The sequence below is a fragment of the Leiobunum rupestre genome, chromosome 8 (genome assembly GCF_980474605.1).
Source record: "Leiobunum rupestre chromosome 8, qqLeiRupe1.1.hap1, whole genome shotgun sequence".
In the NCBI taxonomy this organism is placed as follows: domain Eukaryota; kingdom Metazoa; phylum Arthropoda; class Arachnida; order Opiliones; family Sclerosomatidae; genus Leiobunum; species Leiobunum rupestre.
The window spans coordinates 17,678,431-17,701,682 of NC_143391.1; the positions used below are offsets into that span (position 1 = coordinate 17,678,431).

The 23,252-nt window shown below is 35.9% G+C and overlaps 1 protein-coding gene across 2 annotated transcripts in view; it reads left to right on the top strand.

Moving 5' to 3' along the window:
- The window catches only part of LOC149932542 (neural cell adhesion molecule 2-like), a 173,795-nt gene extending 154,600 nt beyond the window's left edge, over positions 1–19,195 (top strand). The window contains exons 11-13 of one of the 2 annotated variants that reach the window (XM_090156138.1): positions 15,527–15,688; positions 15,757–16,058; positions 18,654–19,195. In XM_090156138.1, the coding sequence (XP_090012264.1) occupies positions 15,527–15,688; positions 15,757–16,049 (455 nt within the window). In that variant the 3' untranslated portion in view covers positions 16,050–16,058; positions 18,654–19,195. The remainder of the gene's footprint in view (positions 1–15,526; positions 15,689–15,756; positions 16,059–18,653) is intronic. The other variant, XM_090156137.1, reaches the window with a different exon arrangement.
- Positions 19,196–23,252: the final 4,057 nt, after the last annotated feature.

Sequence of the window (23,252 nt, forward strand, 5' to 3'; positions counted from 1 at the left end):
ATATATACTTTTTGCCAGGTACGCCTGTAAGATGGGCCGCCGGTGAAGTTTACGTTTGACGTGACTTAGCATCGTTTATAACCCGGGCGGAATTTGATCCGTGTACGGTAGGTGGGGCTGTATACGCGTATTTTCTTAACTAACCTAAGGCAGTGTCTTAGAAACTTCAAAATATAATTAGTAACGCGGTAATAAATTTCTTGTAGAAAACCTCACCCTTAACGACGGTTACTAGTCAATTTATTTATAGCCTAATGTTAGAAAAACTAACCTCCAGACGACCCAATTTTACTTTTTATGGTTAACGACTGGTCGTAAATATTTGGCTAGTGTAATACAAATACAGCTAACGAAAATTTTATTTCGTTAACCCACTGACGATTGAAGTAGAATCGTGGTTCATATATTCGGTTTGGATGTCGTTGAGGAAATATACATTAAATTACCGAATTAAAAGTTCCATTCCCTAAAAAAATCAAATAAGCCTGTTACATCATTTATTTCCTAAACCTGACGTTTTCCTACGCCATTGAAGCCCACGCCTGTGACGTTTTTGACCCCTCTGAAGTGGCGTACCGAGGGTTTGTGGTGCCCGGTTAAGAAGTTTCAAAATGGCGCCTCCTTTATAGTATTATTAAAATTCTATTGAACTAAGAATCAGAATTATTACTGTTTGAAGGAACAATTGGACATTAAAGATAGGAGTGTTTTGGCGCCCCCCTACATGATAGCCAGCTTGGTTAAATATTAACCCCCTTTAAAACCCGGGTCGGTACGGTACGCTTCTGCTAGGCCCTCTCCTCCAGGGGCGAAATTCGATAATGATGCCGGAGATCATTTCAACAGGTTGTATACTATTGGACCGAATCCCGTTTGACCGAATCCCATTGAACCGAAAAGTATTTTCGTTTATAGCCCAACATGGCGGGATTCAGTTGAATGGGAAATTTAAATCTGGTTCGTTTTAACTTCGGGTAGGTTAGTTCAGGTTGGGTTAGGTTAGTTCGGGTTGGGTTAGGTTAGGTTGGGTTGGGTTAGGTTAGGTTAGGTTAGTTCGGGTTGGGTTAGGTTAGGTTAGGTTAGGTTAGGTTAGGTTGGGTTAGGTTAGATATGGTAGGCACCTATTTCACGTTGGGTCTTATCAAGGTTATTTTCCAAAATTAAACCCGGAAAATATAAAATTTCAAGGGCAAAAGGTCTAAAAATACACGTCGGTACGAAATAATAAATATTTAAGACATAGTTTAGTCCAAATTAGATATACTATCGTCACGTAACCTACGATATATAAATATGTATCACTAACGGTATATTGAATGAAAATCGCGCAAAACGCGGTTTTCGGGTGATTGGAATTTGGTTGAATGGTACATTCGGACGAATGGGATTTCGGTCCAATGGTCTACACTCTTAAAATGGTTGGGTTGTTTTTAACTTACATTGGGTTGTTTTGGAAACCCATTTTTGGGTCCGTATGCAACCAACTAAAAATTGGGTTGTTTGAATTTCAACCCAATTTGTGTCACTTATTTCAAACCATTATTGGGTTGTTTAAATTATAACCCAATTTGTGTCATTTATAACAATCAAATATTGGGTTCAGTGTCAACTAAAATATAGTTATTGGGTTGTTTATATTATAACCCAATTTGAGTCATTTATTACATACCAATATTGGGTTCAGTCTCAACTAAAATATAGTTATTGGGTTGTTTAAATTATAACCCAATATGTGTCATTTATTACAATCCATTATTTGGCTCTAATCAAATATGGGTCGAATTTAAAACCAAACTTTAGTTAAAATGTAACCATAACTTAAGTTAAAATTCAACCATATTTTACTTAACCTTCTATTTTAGCCCATATTGGGTTGGAGAAACTAACTAATTTTGGATCAATCAGCCAGGCATCTTAACACTTTATTATAGGTTAATTATCTACTCAATTTACAGGTTATAGACTTAACCTTTCTTATAAACATTAGAAATACATTAAGGGATTACAACCTTAAAATAATGTTATTTTGTTAAATATTTTAAAATTAAAGAAATAGCAAATGAAATAAGGCAAGCTCATTTTAATACCGTTTGGGTAGTCGTTACAAATAAAAATTAAACATTTCTGTGAAAAATTTGGCGCATAGCTCTAACCGAATTGCTCACAGTGGTATTTGGTATTTGGATCTTGCTTATCGGTTGTATATTTGTTTAAGAAAGATAGATGATGTTTTACTTTTGCTTTCCGTTACTTTACCTTGTCCAAATTTAATTAGGGTTGTGTTGTTTTGCGGTCTTTTGGTTCTCTTTTACTTAATTTTTCTTATATTAATTTTAGTAGTGTCTTGCCGTTAAATCTATTTCGTCATCAGTCCTACCTCATCCAACACGTACAAAAAACTCGAAATATGTCGTTTTTTTCCGTGGTAAAAATTGGTGGCAAGTAACAATTTTATCATTTCTTTCTAAATTATAAACTGCGGTTAAAACTTCTTGCATTACTCTAATCATTGACAAATAACAAACCAAAAACAAATGTATCTATAAATTTACAATAACGAGTTTTAAAATACCCTGTAGAATTTGCTAAGCAACAATCCAAGGTCTAACCTATTTTAAAAGAACAAAATGTGATGCATGAAATTTATAATCTAAAAAAAATTAAAGACAGTTCGTACCTTTTCTATGTCATTTAATAATAATAAATAATAATAATAATCAGCTAGGCTAATACCCAAGGCACCACCTTAGGCCTAAGTCATCAAGCGACTTTTGAAGCCATTAATTCAGGTGGCCGGGTTACAATGCGTAGGAGGGTGGTGGCAAGCCCTGCATGCCACGAGATTGAGCCAACAGCTCCCTACACTCACTATTACCGTTAACCTCAACAATTTTTTATGGAATTTTCTAGGTTATAGTCCTTCAAAGATGACAAATGTCAATTTTGCAACTTTAAATAAAGTACAAACGGCCGAAAAAATCCAACCGTTAAAATGGCTGCTTTGAACTTTCTAGAAATGAGACAGCGCTGTCGAGCCGGTCGTCTTATACGTAGAAGATCACGTGAATCTTTTAAGAAACCCGGGATTGGGTTGAATGTTTTAAATAACCCAAATATACTTAAAAGTGACTAAAATTGTGTTTTAAATTTTAACTAAGAGTTGGGTCGTATATCTTGACCCAAAATGTTTACCCATTTTAAAATATCTAATCGGCAAAACCCAAAGTTATTTTTTACTAATGATGGGTTAAATATATTTTAACTATATTTTTTTAACCCAACCATTTTAAGAGTGTACAATCATTTCAACATAGTCATTATATCTAAATATAAATAAATACATTATCTCTTACATAGTGAAAACCAATTAAAAAATTTCCAAAATACAATAGCCATCGATGGGTCCAACATTCGCACAAATCCAATACACTCTAGAGAAAAATGATTTTATAAATCTTGAAATCAACTTAAAAACCAGAAATCAACATGAAAATTGCGCTCTGAAATCTCAAAATCAGTTTCTGATTTCTGAAATAACTTGGAGATTTAAAAATCCGAACGAATAATTTGCAAATGTCGGACCCCTTGAAAGCCATATTGCAATTGATATCTATCACCCTTTTTTATTTAATTTTTTAAATAGTGGTTCAACAACCAGCGTAAAGATGGCGGTAGTGGGCCTACGAAATCTATTGTTGGCGGGATCCGTTTATTGAGAAAATTAGTTGTAATTGACTTTTAAGAACAGAGTGATATCCCGAGCTATTGATTTTTGGTCAACGCCAGAGATGAATTTAGAAAACTGTTATATATTGGAAAAGCTTTAATTCTGGGCTCTTTAGAGAAGGATGGCCGGTTTCTAATGGCTTCCATAAATAAGAGTGTAGGATTTGCTCTTCTTATTCGGGGCCTAAATGACGTCACTTTTTATTAGCGTTCACCTCCGTAAGCTTCCCTCTTTTTTCCCTCGGTTAACTTCGGCCGGTGGCAATTCCTTTTCTTTAAGAAAGAGAGTTCCTTTCTTCGAAGACGGCGCTGTTGGGCCAATTCCCCTGATGAGTCGCTTTCCAGCGCGGATAATTCCTTCTCATTTAGCCAACCAAAAAGAGAACCAAAAAGTCAGCCTCTTCATCTTGCCTTCTCTCTCGCTATGGCTCTCGGGCTCTTCTGAAAAATGACCACGCTCGGAGACGAAACTATCCTAGGCGACGACGTATCGTAATGCGTGGTTACACCTGAAAAGTACCTCGCGCTAAAATTCACCGCAAACTTCACCTTTCTGTTTGTGGTTCGCGTCGGTTTAACGTGACACCCTCGTAGCGTTGTTGTAGGGAACAGTCTTTGGGGGATTAAGGCGGCTTTTTTGGGGGATGGGGGGTCGAAATTCAATAATTAGGGAGGGTCGGGTTTATGACACATTTCGTGCTTAATAGAATTCGTCTTGGCTGCTAAGGTTCGTGTTTCAGTGTTAGTCGGGCCCCCGCTTTTATAAATCTTCATTTTCTGGCTGTCATCAACTGTTAGTCTTTATCACCTTACCGCCGTATTTAATTCGGGTGTTGAAACTTGAGCCAGAGAAAAGCATACCTATTTATTGTTATTAAATTCCCCGTGTTTTAGCTGGGCAGTTTGTTCCGCGTGAGTAACATTAACAAAATTAAGTGTTGATAATTAAGATATTCAAATTTAACAATGTTCAATTTTTTCTCATTATAGAATTTATTCAGTTTAATATACAGGGTGTTTCAAATAGTTTAGCAAAAATTTTAAGGAGTTGTAGGGGGTGAGTTGAGAAGTATGCCTGTTTTTTCCCATTTGCCTACGATGAGTGAAAAGAGCGCCAGAGAGCTTCGAAGTGTGACCTACTAGCCCCTGGAAGTAGGCTGCAACAAGCGCAAAACCAAGCAGCAGAGACTTTAAAAACTGCTTAAGTTTACTTTTTTACGCTGGTTACCTCGATTTGTTTACCCTATCACACGAACCCAAACCTTAATGTTTGCATTTCCCTGCTGCTTGGTTTTGCGCTTGTTGCAGCCTACTTCCAGGGGCTGTAAGCCACACTTGGCGCTCTTTTCACTCATCGTAGGAAAATGGGGAAAAAACAGGCATTCTTTTCAACTCACCCCCAACAACTCCCTCAAATTTTTGCATAACCTTTTGGAACACCCTGTATAATAAGTAGTCGTCTCATGATTCCCTAAATATCGTCTCCGCATACATGGAAACTGTAATTGTATCGGAATGTCTTAATTTTTAATTTTTGTTTTACACGACTAAAGAATTTGAAATTCTACGCAATGATCCATTTATATTAAATTTAATGGGTATTTTTTCCTACCCAAGCTCAATTTTATTCGGTTTTTTCTCTCCACGGGGCCCATTTGAAAAAAAAAACAAAAAAAAACAAAAAAAGAAAAGAAAAAAAAACAAACCATGAGAAGCTACGTACGTTTAAAACTGACTTTTTTTTTGTAAATTCCAACGACCAAAAAAGCAACACGCGTAGTGAAAAAATAATATTTTCATCTTCACCATTTTTCTAACAATACAAATACTAGTATAATTTAAACCCGGTAAACGAGTTAGTCTAAACGTAAAATAGGAAAGTATTACAGCCTACCCTGGACGCTTCTTTTTTCCTAAAGTTATATTTTGGCAAACCATCTCGCGAAAGAAAAGAAAGTGAAAAGCAGAATTGTCCGGTGAAACTACTTTTGTTAAGTAGAAGCGAAGAGGCGTCCAAAAGTAGCCACTTCCTGATTCTTATCTCTTCCGAACCATTATAGTTGAAAATTTTTCTCCACGAGAAAGTATATCTAACGTCTATTTTTTTTGTAGTTTTTCTTATTAAGGAGGGACCGAGGCTTATTAAATATACTCAACAACTTTCTTTCTCGTTAATATTAGTAGCGGGTGAGAAAAGCTATTAGGGCTAATAGTAATAATTTTCTCCCTTATATTATACGCGGTTTAACGTACAGTACAAGAACTTAAGTGGCCTTTTTTGCGGTACCCCTCGGACAAACGTTAGTTGATACTGGGGTATGTGCTAGGAAGTGGTCGAAATAAGGCCTCCTAAAAATGTAAGGTCACTAGTCGAGTGGTTGTTACTTTTATTATCAATAAGCGCGTGCGGAAGGTTTTTGCTGAACGAATGAAAGCGAGTTGAAGGCGTAAATATTTCAGGAATATTAAGCTCCATTAACTCTGATTTACAATCTTCCCGCCTCGCGTTATAATCACTTTAGCCCTATCTAGGTTAATCTCTTCTACCGCGTCAAAAAGCGTTATTTTTTTCCCCGTACGGCACACGTCGGTTTGTACTTGTATAACGGGCTTTCTTCCATGGTTGGTAGGAAATTGCCATTCCCACAAGGAAATATATTTTGGATGGCGGAGAATGGAGGAAACGGGTGATTCTTAAGACCCTCTTTATCCGACAATTTTATGGGAGGGAAACTCGCTCGAAAGCGCCTTCGATTTAAATAGGCTGGGACTATGAGCCCGGATTAGCAACAAATTTGCGTTTAATTTGCCGAGTTTTATGTAGCGTTTAGTGGCTAGACGCCAGTTATTTTTCTTTTTGTATTTTTAAGCTTTTGTTATACTTTTACGAATTTGGCCTATTTCCAACCTTAATACCCGGATGTATATATAAGCGTTAACCGCCAGTTGTTTAATCTATTCATGTATTCTGTTTTTGCAAAAATATTTTTATTTATATTAATCGAGAATAGCTTTCTCACTCATTAGTTCCTAAAACCACTCGTTCCGGGGCAAAATTCGACCACTAAAATACCCTCCATATCTACCATTGGGCTAGGTAGGGCTAAGCCCTAGGGCACCTGGTCCTTCATATATTTTATAATTTAATTGTAAAGTATTTAATAAAGATCCGGCCGTATTAAACAGGGCGCCTGAAAGAAAAGGAAGGCCCTGACCCTTCGATTGTTTCAAGATAGTCATTGATACCTAGAGATAATGACTTTGTTGAAATGATTTACCTTTTGTTTTTACAAACCCCTTTTGAAACTAGTGTTCGGCATTCGATTAATTTTTATCCATGAATAAAATAAGCTCGGTGATATTTAAAAAATATTTATTTAAATAACCAATAGTTGAATAAAACTTGTAAAATGTTTAAATAATCGAAAGTGAATAAGCCTATTATTTAAATAAAACAAACAATTATATAAATAAATACCATTTTTTTCAAATAAAGGCTTGGTTGCGTAAAAAACATAATTAAATAAGTTAAAATGATATTCTTTTTACCAACGTTTTCTAAATAAATCGGAAAATTTGTGGATAATGAATAAACAATTCCGAACACTAAGTCCTTCTTCCTAAAAGAATGAAATCAAGTCGATATCTCATTGGTTTCCTAAAAATGACGTCTTATGACGCGATAGGAGCGCGCGTCGATGACGTTTTTGCTTCCCCTTAATACGGTACAATCGCGATCTCTTCCGTCCTGAATTCGGGGGTCGTTTTCTATTCGTTCCAGTTTAGGAAAGTTCGGAAAGTAAACGCGTCTTGACAAGTATATTCCGTTTATAAGCTAATAATAGAGCGCTTAATAGTGTCAAATAGAGGAGTCGGCTGCGTCGGACAGCGGATTCTAAGTTAGACCTTGTCCGCTCGTAATAGGCCGCTCAATTTCGCTTCATTCCTCTTCGGAAATGTTCGCCAGAATAGAAATAGTTTTCTTACTCCGGGCCGCTGTTAGGGGAGTTATATCGCGCGTACCACCAGAGACGAAGAACGAGAACGCGCCTTATATTATTATTATAGGTTTATATGACGGCCATTCCTCGAATGGAGAACGAGTGGGCCAACCAGGATTTAGATGCCTTCCTATAGTACCGGGATAGTAATAAACGCGTGACTGCGCGCCGTATCCCCGCGGGCCGGGAATGTTAGTAATACTGACCACGGCTCGTTACTTTCCTTCCACGTCCTCTTACGAGATTCTTCGCATTAGCCAATAAAAGACGGAATTCTACGACTATAATTCCAAAACTACATCTAGATTTCCTCCGCCGTTTATCGCTCTCGCGTCTTCTCAAAAACTTGTTCCCGTCCGTCTTGGTGTTTACCCACGTTGATGGCCATCGAGTTAAATCTCAATCGAGGGGCAGGTCACTTCCTTGATTAACGACGCACCCCTCGAAAGATTAAATCCGATTTCATCGTGATTACTTTGATTTAATTCAATTTAATCACCATTATGTTGATTAAATCACGTTTAATCAATAATTATAATGTTTGAATCTGATTTAATCAATAATTATAATGTTTGAATCTGATTTAATCATGATTAAATTATTGAATCTGATTAAATCATGATTAAATTATTGAATCTGATTTAATCATGATTAAATGATTGAATCTGACTTAATCTGACTTAATCATGAATAAATGATAAAATCTGATTTAATCATGATTAAATGATTGAATCTGATTACAATGATTAAATCGTGATTAGTATGATTAAATCCTGATTGAAACGTTTAAATCGTGATTAGTATGATTAAATCCTGATTGAAACGTTTAAATCGTGATTAGTATGATTAAATCCTGATTGAAACGTTTAAATCGTGATTAGTATGATTAAATCCTGATTGAAACGTTTAAATCGTGATTAGTATTATTAAATCCTGATTGAAACGTTTAAATCGTGATTAGTATGATTAAATCCTGATTGAAACGTTTAAATCGTGATTAGTATGATTAAATCCTGATTGAAACGTTTAAATCGTGATTAGTATGATTAAATCCTGATTGAAACGTTTAAATCGTGATTAGTATGATTAAATCGCGATTAGAAATTAGAACGATATTCGAATTATTATTTCGTATTTACCGCGCTCGATAAAATTTCGATTCGACCTATTTTATTTATTAAATCGCGATTAGAAATTAGAACGATATTCGAATTATTATTTCGTATTTACCGCGCTCGATAAAATCTCGATTCGACCTATTTTATTTATTAAATCGTGATTAAAATGATTAAATACATTTAAAATGATTAAATACATTTAAAATGATTAAATACATTTAAAATGATTAAATACATTTAAAATAATTAAATACATTTAAAATGATTAAATACATTTAAAATAATTAAATACATTTAAAATAATTAAATACATTTAAAATGATTAAATACATTTAAAATGATTAAATACATTTAAAATAATTAAATACATTTAAAATGATTAAATACATTTAAAATGATTAAATACATTTAAAATATTTAAATCTGATTAAAATGTTTAAATCTGAATAAACTGATTAAATCCTGATTAAAAAGATTAGATCATGATTAGAATAATTAAATCTCGTTTAAATCGTGATTAGATTTTCTAATCTTAATTATATTTTTTAATCTTGATTATCCTGATTTAATCACGATTATCCTGATTTAATCACGATTATCCTGATTTAATCACGATTATCCTGATTTAATCATTTTACTATGTTTAAGACGCACCCAAAATGGAAGTGACCCGCCCCTCGATCTCAACTCTAGGAATTCTGTCTTTAAACCTTATTCTTTGATCTTCTTCCATAACGGGCCAATTTGATCCCTTTTAATTACACTGACAGACAACTTCGACGTCTATCGCGGTTGAATATGGGTCACCAATGTATTACGCGGATGATATTGACGCGTTTAGTAATATACTTCGTTCTTGATGGAAGAAGATATAGTTGTCATTGGAGAATGTGGACGTGAGTCGCCTTTTCCTACCAGATATCTGACATTGATATAGGCGCCAGTCTCGAATGGAAGGAGAAGCCTTCCCGCTAAAACGAACGCGCCCGATCGAATACGGTGATTGGCCCAGATATTAGATATAAAATTGCGCCGAAACAACCGCATCCATCATTCCCCGTTAATAATTTCTTGGCCAACCTTGTAGGTTATCTAACGGGTCAGTCTAAAATAGTTATTATAACTCAATAAAATATCTAATCTTATCTTTATAACAAATATATTTTTTATCTTTACCACTTTAAACGTAAGTAACGTAATAAGTATGACATTTCTTATGGTTTTAACGCTAATTTACTTACCGAACATTTTCCGACTCTGATACTCTTTCCCAGCTCCGACTGAGTAGTACATTATCGACCTTGGTAGTAGTAAATTATTGACCTTGGTAGTAGTAAGATATTGATCTTGGTAGTTGTAAGATATCGTCCTTGGTAGTAGTAAGATATCGACGTTGGTAGTAGTTAGATATCGACGTTGGAAGTAGTTAGATATCGACGTTGGAAGTAGTTAGATATTTTCGTTGGTAGTAGTTAGATATCGACGTTGGTAGTTGTAAGATATCGACGTTGGTAGTTGTAAGATATCGTCCTTGGTAGTAGTAAGATATTTTCGTTGGTAGTAGTAAGATATTTTCGTTGGTAGTTGTAAGATATCGTCTTTGGTAGTACTTAGATATCGTCGTTGGTAGTAGATAGATATCGTCGTTGGTAGTAGTTAGATATCGACGTTGGAAGTATTTAGATATCGTCGTTGGTAGTAGTACGTTATCCTTATTGGTAGTAGTATATTTTACTTGGGACATGTTTAGACATTAGGGCCTCAGTGCCGAACTAAACATTGATGGAGCAATAACTCTGAAAATCAATTCGATGATAATTTTGGCTTGTTGGCATACTTATTGTTATTACGTTACTTATACTTTAAATCAATTAAAGTAAAATGATATAAATTAGTTTTAATAATAATATTCGTTGTAATTTAATTCTGTCTAAAGAAAAACAACCGCGTGAGAGGTAAGATATTTCGGTCTTTTAATGCCATCATTAGCTGGTACGTTTCGTTCGTTTCGGCAGTTGGAATTTTGCTTATATCGGGAGTTTAATTCGATTTTATGAATTAGAAGGTGGGCGTGGAGATGCGGAAATTGAAGGCAGAGGGTGGGGGAGATATAGTTGACGAAACCCTTTCCCTAGAAACTAATTATCCAGAACTCGGAAAAGATCTGAAGTCACGGGTTTTCGCCCTACGGACTTTCCAGAGGAGGGTCGGATCGATCGCTTCAAAGGGTACCTAGTGTATATATAATTCCTATAACGTATTCTCAGTCTCGCGCTTCCTTCTTAATTCCGCTCCTTTAGGCTTTTTAATTAAATAAACCATCGCGGATTCTAATGGGAAATGCATTCGTCTCGGTCCCCTATTTTGTCCTTTAATGCAAACTACGGATATATCTGGACCCGGAATAAAATTATCATGCTTGAAAATACGTATACGCTCTTTATCAAATTCTATTTAACTCTATTTTAAGATAATGTTGTTAAGTTTCCGGAAAAATAAAATGCGGAAAATTTTCCGCAAATCTGAAAAATAAAAAATTGAAACTTAAATTACTTTTTAATGTGTTTAACTTTTTATTGATATAAAATGTCTAATCAGTTTAAACTAGTATAGAGGTTTAGTTTTACTTTTAGATTCGAAAAAATTAGGCGAAAATGCCGCTTTATTTAAATTTTCAAACAATATATTAGACTAATCATGGAATGAAAACTTTTTTTTTCCGGTAAAATACGGAAAATTTTCCGACTTGCAACACTATTTTAAGATATAGACACGTTGTCTTGCATAAATTTCTACTGGATCATCAAGATCGCGTAATCTGGATCTCGATTACCTTGTTTGAAGATAATTACCTATTTTTTTACGAAATGTCAAGTAATTTGAATATGGGTTTAAAAGTCAGGGAAAAGTTTGGGAATTTCAAAAATTACTTTGAAAATCAGGTACATGTCAGGGAATTTAATTTCAGTTGCAAATAGGAAACCGTTACTAAATTACAGACTAAAAAATGCAAATTTTTGGCCCAAAATGAGGTAGGGAAACTCTGCGGAGATGGTCACGGATAACCTGGAAAAAGCAGGGAATTTGAATCTGAAAAAACTGTGGACACCCTGTACATTGTTTAAAATAGTATAAGAGCTGCTTTTCAATCGGAGAAAAACGCCACGACGATGAGCGTTGACGTAAAAAAAAGTATATTAGGCCTAACTAGGATTTTATTCTGTCGTAGAGTTTTCCCCAAGGGTAAACCGGCTTTAAGGGGGCTATTAATAGGGTTTTTCTAAGGCCTGAAAATCTGTGAACAGGGCCCGGTAAATCATTACCCTTTCTATCGTCTGGGGTTAAGATGGGTGGTGCCTTTTGCGTTTTACCATCAATGCGTTCATTTAAACCATGAATATTGATATTAATATTTATATTGATATTAATTAATATAATATTAATATTAATATTTATATTGGTATTAATTAATATAATATTAATAATAATAATATTAATATAATTATTAATATTGATTGAATATGATTCACCGCAGCTCAAATATTGTTTACATAGGCAACGTTTTTAACCTTGGCTACTTTCCATTGCCAAGGCTTAGAACGAAATTTAATTTATAAAGTTTAAATATACGTTTTTTCGATTGAACGAAAAGATCTAAAAATATTAAGAGCAAATTCCTTTATTTATGATTATCAACTGATTTTAAGAATTAATTTCCTTGGCCGGTTAAAACGCTCAATTCCAAAACGTTCCGTGAATCGAGTCAACGACATACGCCAGTTTCCTGATTGGCTCAAGTGATGACATAAAGCGCAGAAAGGCACCACCCATCCCAGCCCTTGATAGTAGAAAAGGTTCGATATTCACAGTTTAAATCATTGAAATGGGAATAAATAGAGGTACAACTAAATCTGGCTGGCGCGGGACCAATTTCGTTCAATAAGGAGACTTTATCAACTTTATCGTTCTACCGTGGCGGCATCTGTCTCTAAAGGCGGCAACTATATTGCAATTGAATTTTTTCGCGAATCTGATGCGAAATTGAAATGTATGATTTCTCGTAACAAAAAAACCTTTGAAGTTGTTTAAAAATAATTTTATTCTGTCAACATGATCCTTTTTAACTCAAGTTACGGTGAGTTAGCTAATAATTATTTATTTTTAGCCATATAACTCTACAAAATATATTATAATTTATATAATTTTATATAAATTATAAAGATGAATTTCGTACAGTCTTTTCAGAACAGGTCCCGCGTAACCATGGAAACCGAAATCGTAATTGTAATTCTAGCAGTATTATTCCCAATTCAATGGTTTAAATTAACATTCTTTTGAAAAGTATTACTACAAAATCTGTTGATTATCGTAAATAAAGGTATTTATTGTTAATATTCTATCTATATTAACCTAGTTTTTTCCACCCGGTTTTTTCGCCAACCCCCTGATATTGGCGGAAAAGATGCGCGTTAAAACTTTACGAAATTAGGCCTTGGCATTAAAAATGGCCAAGTCACAAAACGTTGCCCATCAAAAATCATAAGTGAGTTTGAATAACCGCCACGCCATCTAGGGTCTTTAAAAAAAACTATTAAAATGGTACTTTCCACAATAAAGGGAGCCCTAAACTGACGTCATAGTTAATCGAGGTTACGCTTAGGTATGACGTCATAGTATATCATCCATTTCGCCTAACTGCGCGATTGCCAGATACAATTGAAACTCGCTTATTTATAAGTCAGGGTGACCATTCTTCCTTTATTTTATAATTTTTCCTATATTTCGATGCTTTCCTTTATTTTCCTATAATTTAACCATTTTTCCTATATTTTCCTATAATTAGATATTATTTTGTATTTCGCGCGGTTTTTTCGAATTTCCCGCGTGCCTAATTCGTTTTTCGTAATACAGATGGCGCTCAATGTACTAAATCCCTTTGTTAAAATGTAAACTACTTCTCCAAAGAACTGCACTGAACGGAATTAATAATATCGTCATCTGCTTAAAAGAAGTTCCTTTTATATTAAATCAAATTTAAATTTTATTTATGCTAATTTTCCCATATGTTCCTATATTATCAAAGATAAGACTCCTATATTCTCCTATAAATCGACTGTTGAAATTCCTATATGCCTATAAATGTTTTGGGGGTTTTCAGTGGTCACCCTGATAAGTGGCTGATATTCATGGTAGAATTGAATAAATTGTTGGTTATAAGTAGACCATTGATTCTTTTCCGCAACCCATTGACCTTATTCCGTTTTTCATGGTAGGATTTATTCAACGTATTCGGGCTGGATGTAGTAAATCTGATCTTCGGTCGGTACTGATTGTTGGGTTAACTACGTTTTCATCGGGTAGTCCCGGCCGTTTACATTTGTGTATATTAATCCCAACTGTTATTCTAAGAACTTCTTTTTCTTTGTCTCGGGGCCATCGCCGAAAATAATCTTAGCGGCGGAAGAAAAAGGAAACGAAACGGCGCTAAAAAACAAAAGTCTCGGACAACCGTGATTCCCCGAGTTATTCTATCTTTCTTTCTAACCCAATTTCTCGCTCCCGAATCTCGTTATTTCTCTTTAGTTCTTATTTGAGTGTGTGTATAATATATTTATATACCCAGGCATCGTACGTAATCACTATCCGCGCTGACGCCAATGTAAACAAGCGGGGTCTTCTCATTTCTCAGCGCCTAACCCTGTACGAAATAATGGTAAACATTGGCCTCTTTCCCCAGTATGTTCCTCGAATCTTCATTTTTATTCGGTTAGCGAGAAGAACTAAAAGGTAACGTATTTAAATGGTAGGCTGTTGATGGTGAAGATTTATGGCGTTTAGTTTTGATTCGCCATTTTTTAGTCCTTTAAAACTAGGAGCAACAAACGCAGCTAGCCTTTAAGCACGCTAACTCACAAGGAGACTTCCCGAGGTGTAACTCACCGATTTTCTTTAAATTCAGGGATTAAGTAGACCTTCACGTAACTTAAAAAATCCCAAAGGGAAAAAATGCGATGGGCTTTAGTTTTACCATGGCAACCGAAAACATTTTTGACAACTAAAATATTCCATGTAAATTAACATAGGAAAATTGAAGATTCCTAAATTATACAATTGTTTTTGAACAAAGGTGGTTAATTGTGGGTAAATATCAAATTTGATATATAACCAAAATTAACCAAATTGGTTTAAAAAAAAATTTTAATAATTTCATAACGGGGGACCCTTAGAATCTTCGATTTTCCTATGTTAATTTACATAGAGAAATATAATATTTTAGTTGTCAAAAACGTTTTCTTCTCGAAAGTTGGTATATTTTAAAGAAATAAAATATTTGCGTTCAAAGTATCTTAAACTATAAACTGAAACAAATGTTGTATTAAAGTCGAGGTAAAGCCTTGTTCGATATATTTTATTCCGCAAAATGCAGTCTGTCGTTGTAGACCTCGGGGGAGTAGGTTTGTAGCGAAACCCTTTTCTTTAAAACGGAAGTCCTCATCAGGATGTGTCTCCTTTGACGTAGCTTAGTCGAGCTTTTATAAACGCTAATAGTTGAATTAAATTTGCAAGCCTATATAGCGAAACTTTTGGGAAACTTTGTAGGGAATATTTCTACTAGGTCGCCTCGGAATGTAAGATTCTCAATTTTTGTTCGTTTGTTTTTCTCTCTCCGACTGACACCAGAGGCGAATACTCACATGTCAGGCAGCTCTGATCATTTGAAATCGACGGAAACGGATCCGGCGCTATGGAAGACCTCCGGCAAGTACGGACCCACCGAACCTCGAGTAGCTCTTAACAGCGTCTGCTACAGTCGGCAGTCGCCCGAAAAAACTAATATAGTAGGTGCTAATGTTTGACCGCGGGATTTGTAGCTCTAGACGCTGATAGAATCTATTTGACATTCTACGCAGTGCTCAATGAAAATAAACGACTTTTATTCTCCGGGTGGCGCGGACAAGGATGGCGGCGCCAGTTTCGCGCAGCACGCGGCGATCCAGGCGTCGCCTCCGCCGCCTCACCACCTCAAGTCTCAATACAGTCCGGACGCCGCCGGCGGACTGACGCTTCATTCCACCTTTCAAACTCCCACGTCGACTCTGAAACCCGTCACGAGGTTAACGGACAGTCTGACCACGAGAAACAGTCCTCTAAGTTTGCTTCCAGCGAGCCCACCGCACAGAGAAGTCGAAAATTTGCAAACTGAAGTTTGATGGTAATACTGTTTTTCCTCTTATTAAAAATATTTTAAAAATAGGGTTTAACTAATTTCGGAATTTAGGATGAACCTCCCTAAAATCTTACTGTTTGATTACTTTTAAACAAATATTTCAAAGTTAACGTTAAGACTTTTTAAAGTGCTCTTCTGAACCTTTTTAAACTATTTTATTAAATTTCTGAACCGTCTGAGAATTGTTTAATTATTTTGCTGAATTAACTGAATTTCTTATTTGAAAATTCCAAAAGACATATTGTATAAAGTAGATGGAACCATAATTGTAATACACTGCGTTGTTGTATTTGAGAAAGGCTTGTTGTTAAAATAGCTTTTAAATTTTCAAAATGGTTTTATTTCGATAAACAAGTATGCCTTAATTTTACTCGTGAAAAGGTTCAGAAAGGCATTTAAGTCACTAACAAGGAGAGTGTTTATTGCCGATTTTGTTCAAAGTCGGGCGTAAAGTAGACCTATATGAGATATGAAATTTCCCAAAAGGAGAAGTTGCACTATCCATTCGATTTGCCATGGTAACCGAAAATGTTTTTCACCACTTAAAACAAAAATAAGATTTTTTCCTTATTTAATCCAAATAATTGTTACAATTTTACCTAAAAATGTTCCATTTAACCAAACTTGAGAACATTTACCTAAATACGGTGCAAATTACCCATTTCGTGATTTTAATATTTTTTAAATTTTCGTAGCTATAGGACCCTGTAAAACCGAGAAAATCCCATGCTTTTTTAAATGGAGATTTTTTTGTTTTAAGTGGTCAAAAACATTTTCGTTTGGCATGGCAAATCGAATCGATAGTGCAACGTCTCCATTTGGGAAATTTCATATCTCATATAGGTCTATACATTACGCCCGACTTTGAACAAAATCGGCAATAAACACATCGGGTACTCTCCTTGTAAGTCTAACAATTTAGAATTTAGCCCACTTACGAAGTTAATGAATGTCCGAAGGTCACTTAAAATGTTTTATTCAGCAATTCAGTAATTCACCCAGATAGTAAATTCAGAGGTTCAAACAGTTCAGAAGTTCAGCCAATTATTCAATCCCAAAATAAGGCTAGTTACCTTCACAATGCGTGTTCTTAGAGAGCTATAATAACTCGGTAGCCTCTTGGAGGATCAAGGATAAATTTGTTGACTTGCCTTTGACCATCAGTCATGCAGATAACTCCATTGGGGGCGGGAATAGTGGTTCAGTATTATAGAACCCAGCCTCCACACCCTTCATAGCTAGAGTGTCAGCCTTTTCATTACTAAGATCAGTGGAGGTTAGCCAATAGGCTAAGTAGGCGTAAGTCTAGTGTCCCCGAACTAGTTCAAAGGCCGAGGATAGGAAGTATTAAAATCAGTAGGAACTTTATAGAACTCAAGCTTAGGGGCCCACCTGCGGGTCGTTTATCCGCCACTGACTATGAGCAGGGGCGTAGGAACCGGGAGGGGCAGGGGGGGCAATGCCCCTCCCTAGAATTTTGCTGGGAGGGGCAACTAATGTTATTGCCCCTCCAACCTTTGGTCAGTTGAAATCTTCAAAAGGCTCAAATTATCATTTTAAAAGCATATACAGTTTATAGAACCTCAACTGTGTTTAAATTTCAGTCTTTTCCCGCCAATTTACATAGTAGTAACAAGTACACACGCATTCGGAGAAGCTACACTCCATTAAAAATTAAAAACCATTCTCCAGACCCCTTTTCGTTTATCTTTGCCCCCTCCAACTTCTAGAACGTTCCTACGCCCCTGACTATGAGGACTCCTGCGACCAGGCACGCAATAAAGTTGTATTTAATTAAGAGTGACATAAATAAAGATACTAAAAACAACTTAACCCTTTCCCGATTGTGTGGAAGCTTTGATTGAGTATTGTCTTCTTAAAATAATATAAAAAACCCCAATTTTCTAATTTTTAATAAACCGTTATTCTAAATTTTGAATCCCTAGGTTTAAACTTTTCAAAATACTTTAATTATAAAGAAAGACTCGAATAAAGTTTGATCCGTGTGGTCAACTTACGTGCTCTCTTAGACTCGCACCCATATACGGAATGACATAAAGCTGGGGCACTCGCAGTCGATTTTACGGCGTCCAAATAAGGTTTTAAAGGGATGAAATCAACCTGTTCTTAGATGGAAGAACGGCGCATCCCTCGAAAAAGCGGCGCGCTAAAGGGATGAAAGAAAAGATGGCTTAAGAGAGTTCCCCGTAAAAGTTGAGTCGATAGATTAGCTAAAACACTTTCACTGTTTATTGTTAGAGTGGGTCGGCTTGTCGCTATAGACCCTCTCCGCCGCTGCGGGAGTAAACACCGAAATGGTTTTTAACCGATTACGAAGTAGTCGTTTTATCCAGTCCGCAGTTAGAAAGGAAATCCCTGTTTACCAAAACCATCTTTTTGTGTCCGTGATAGGGTTGCCTTTCCGATGTCGCTTTCAAATATTTTAACAGGCTGCCGGCTAAGGGCTGGATCACTTTATAGCGTTCCCCAAAGACCAGCGCCCCTCCGAGATGGCTCACGGGCGACTGTACGCGGGATAACCGTATCCAACTCCTCTCTTTTTCACCATTTTTATTTCAGCTCAACAATCAATCCGGTCTGAGAGTAATTTCCAGTCGCGAACCGAAGGCGATAGTGCCAAGACCTTATCCGTAAATAGTTCAGCGAATTAAGTAACTGCCGAATGGACCGCGGCTTTGAACTGAACCGCGAACTATATATACGTCATTAAGTTAATATTTTCTTCGACCAAAATACGACTACGCGTCGGGGAATTCCCTTCGCCGCCTCCGAAGCTCTATTTCGTTATTTTAATCGCGAATTATCAGAGGAGAAGCGAGAGCAGCGAGAAACACTTTTTTGGCAGTTTGAAGCGCGATCTGTCCCAAAAGTGAACTGTAAAGTACCACGAAGAAGAAATTGAACTGTTACGGCCTGCGTGTGATTGAGCGTTTACAAAGAATTGAACACTTCGGACTTCGAAGTAATAAAACAAAACGGTGCCTGAGAAGATTTGAAAAGATAATAATTAATTTTTTTCCGTGACGACAAAATAAATTGTAAATAAGGCGCGCGGCTTTTCTCGAGGCATTGTCATTTAAAAAAAATCAGATTGTGTCATTGATCGGTTGTAAATTAAACATTTTGAAATAAAACCTTCTATTACGAAAAAGCTTACTATTATAATTACGCATGATCTTTATTCCTTTGTAGACGTCTTTATTTTACGCGTTTCTTCTATTTCAATTAAAATTAATATAAAAATCGAATTTACTCCATCGTTCTCTGAATATCTAGTCAAAATACAACCACCAAAATAAAGAATCAAGAAAAGATCTATTTTAATTAATATAAAGTTATAAAAAATGGTTTAAAAAATCTGGGATAAATTTTAATGTATTTCAAATTTCTCGATTATTTCGTTTTTTTCCCAAAATGTTTATAGCCTTGAATTACGATGGAGATATGCAACCTCAAAATAAATTTTGTAACTGGTTCAATAATATCCGGATTTTCTGCGTCTACTCTTAGTGTCTCGTTCTATACCGAGAGAGGGGCTAAGCAACCAGATGTGGAGCGATGTAAATTTACACTGGAGATAACTATCATCATCACCAAATACAAATTAGACCAAATGTAGGACAGATAGGATTGGGGATAATATTAAAGACCCATTTTTATTGGCCCGAATTACTTACACTTTCTTCAAATCAAAGTAGCGAACGAGGTCAATGACATTCCTTGGGCCTATTACAGACGAGGCCTATTACAGACGATCGGTTTCAGCATGACGGTACACCAGCACATCAACATTGTAATCTTGTAGTACATCTAACCACAGAGTTCCCTCGGCGATGGATTTTAAAACCGAGAGCGTCTTCAATAATAATAATAATAATAATAATAATAATAATAATAATAGTAATAATAATAATAATAGTAATAATAATTATAATCAGCTAGGCTAATACCCAAGGCACCACCTTAGGCCAAAATGTATTTCAGTTTTGATCATTCGACACAAGCGAATCCGGCAAAATTATTTCACATTTTACTATTTTCTAACATTGAAGTGATTTAATTTTAATACTGGCTCTGGCGATAAAATAAATTGCCTGTGTTTCAGTGCTTTTCAGACTCCTATGACGCTTGTGATGGGAAATAAAATCGCAACTGACAGGGGCGCAAGAAAATATTTTGCTGGTGACCCCAAAACGTCTAGCAACCGCTCTTCTATAACTACTCCGCGTCCCTGGAAATCGGTCGCAAGGTCCACCCACACAATTAAAACCTTAAACTTTTCGTTGACATAAATTCCACACCAAGGAATACCACGGAAAATGATATAAGCCACACCATTTACACAACGCTTATTCAAATTCCAGACAATAAAGATCAATGGAATATCCGTTAGCAGAGTCAGCAAGTCTTAATATTTTCTTTGAAAACTTAACGAGAAGGGTCTTAAAGGTTAAGGGGTTTCTTTGCTTGTCCCAGTAAGAAGATGAGTGATTTAGGCAATTAGCCATATGCCTGATCAGCGCTACCAGTGTGTAGTGGCGACCTTTGGAACCTTCGAAATACTATAGCCAATCACGGGCGATAAAAAATTGATTATCACGGGTCACATAGATGTCCCCACCAAAACCAGAGTTTTTGAATTTTTTAAAACAAGGGAAGACTGAGTTCTGAAAGAAAAGTGCGGAAACGCGAAGAAAAACATAGTCGTTCGGTTCGGCCTCGTCAATATTAATGACAAGACTTCTTGTCAACATGAGCGCCGTCACTTCGTTGTTCAAGCAGTTCTCAATAGTTGGTTGGCGGACTTGGGCCCCAACTCGATGGACTTAAGCCAGGTTCACACTTACCCCTAAAATCGCTTCGTTTTAGATAAATAGTTTTCAAACCAGCGTGAGAAATTGCTCCGTGTTGGTTCGGGAAGCAACTCGTCCAAGTCGGTTCGCTTAGAATCGCTTTCAAAACGACCAGGCGGGGAAGTAAAATTGCTCATATTTTCAAAAATAAAAGGGAATAAAATTCTAAATAATGTCAAATAATATTAACTAATTGTTTTGGGATACATTTTATTATTTTCAAAATTATGTTCATAATTTGCAATGACTTTAAGCCTTGGCTATAAGTGAACCGGGGTAAAGCGATTTCGCAAGTGTGAACCAAGAATTATCGTCGGTGGTCAAAACTGGCATTCAAACCAACCTAAACTGGTTTTTAAGCTCTAGTGTGACCCTGGCTTTAGACCCATATAGTAGACTGTGATAAGTACCTGGCGAATTAACGAATAGGTTTAATAGTTGTAAATATGTAGGTAGGGGTTTTGGTGGGGAATCAGTAGTGTGCATGTTGTCGTTATTATTAGTGTGCGTGTTTTATTAATAGTTTTGCACGTTAAGATAGTGTGCGTGTTATTGGTTGTTGTTGTTGTAGTGTGTTTATTATTACACCGTAATGGTCAAATTGAATATGGACTCTGGGATGACAAATCAAGTTCGCTCTTATTTCCCTAACTGAATACTAAATTATATATCCACAAGACGTCAGTTATAGTTGAGTAGTGGTAGAATAATGGAAACGATTTCTGAGGGGGGAAGCTGCAAAGGTAAGACACAAAATAACGCAGTCGTAGTAGCCACCTTACAATTTCGTTACAAGATCTGATCGAGCAACTTAAATCGTTCGTCCTTTTAGCATTTTGGTGTTAATTTCGAATGACAAAAGTGTATCCGGTCTTCAAATTCTGGGTAATTATACCAAAGATAATATAGACCTCCTACACTAGATTATAATTCACTGCCTCGCACGTAATCAATGGCGTTTACCTACTTCCTGTTGGAACTCCGAAAAATTGGCTCCATAGTTACCAACTATAGATAGCACCCTACATAAACTTATGGAGACCAATTTTTTAGAGGACAGTTGCCGGAAGTAGATAATCTATTTGCTACAAAACTGTCCATCGGATACAGAGTTCTGTATTATTCTTTGTCTATCAGGGACATTTGGGTACTCATACCCCCAATGGGTTAGGTATGTGTGTAACATAATTAACCAGGATAGTGCCCAACATACGGGTCCTTGATATAGCGCCAGCGAGGGCACAATATCACTTCTCAATTGATGTATCATTTTTGTTTCTATACCTAGCCAGGGACACCCCATGCCCAATGTATACAATGACAGCGAAGACACGATATCAATTATCGAGTGATGGATCGAAAATCCCGAAAAACCACTAAAATCGGCAAATGACCAACACCGATCGCCGAAATTTATATTGGGATATCGAGGGCCTGTACTAATCTGTATTTTGAGGTATTTGTACAATTGCTTAATACTCAATTGGTACTAAATTCAAATATCACAATAATGTGTACGATGGTTGTGGGATCATACTAATGGGCGTTATTCATATTTCCCTCAAGCGGCGTTTTCCGGAACCTTTCGTGTGGAAGATGGTGAAGCAGACTCTATTTAAAAAGAGTTGCCATACATTTTCAATTTGAAATAAATAATTAATTTATTCGTTTGAATTTTTTCGTTTTAGATGTGAATTCTCGGAGGAGAAGCACTTCCTTTGGAAAGGAATTTATTGGAGCACCAAGGATTTTCACGAAAGTGCAAACAAAAATGAAAGTTCAGTGACCGACACGATCAGTACTCTGATTTTCGTCTTAGGACAACGGCGAGGGAACTCGGCTTCGTTTTGATCATACTAATCAATAACATCATTTTAATTTTATTGTAGCTCATTTAAGGTTGTCGTTTGGATTAAACACTTCGCTGTTTCAGTAATTTGATGCGAACATCAAATCTAATTAATTGAAAAAATGAAGAAATAAAAAACATTTAATGAAACTTATTTTTTATAAATTAAATATCATACTTTGATTTACAAACTCCATTTCCATATACATCCTAGATAAGATAAATGCATATATACAATAGTTTAATATAACCTCACAGCACTGTTATAACATACACCGTCATGGGTGTGTGGGTATCTAAAATTCCAGGCTGGGACAGGTCCAACGGAAAATAATTATATTCTTTCAACGCTTGTGTCATAATTTCTCATAAGCCCCCTCTAGCTATGTGTACAGTCATATGTAACATAATCACTCATAAGTATGCCATAACAGCATTTTCGCTAATGAAACCTTG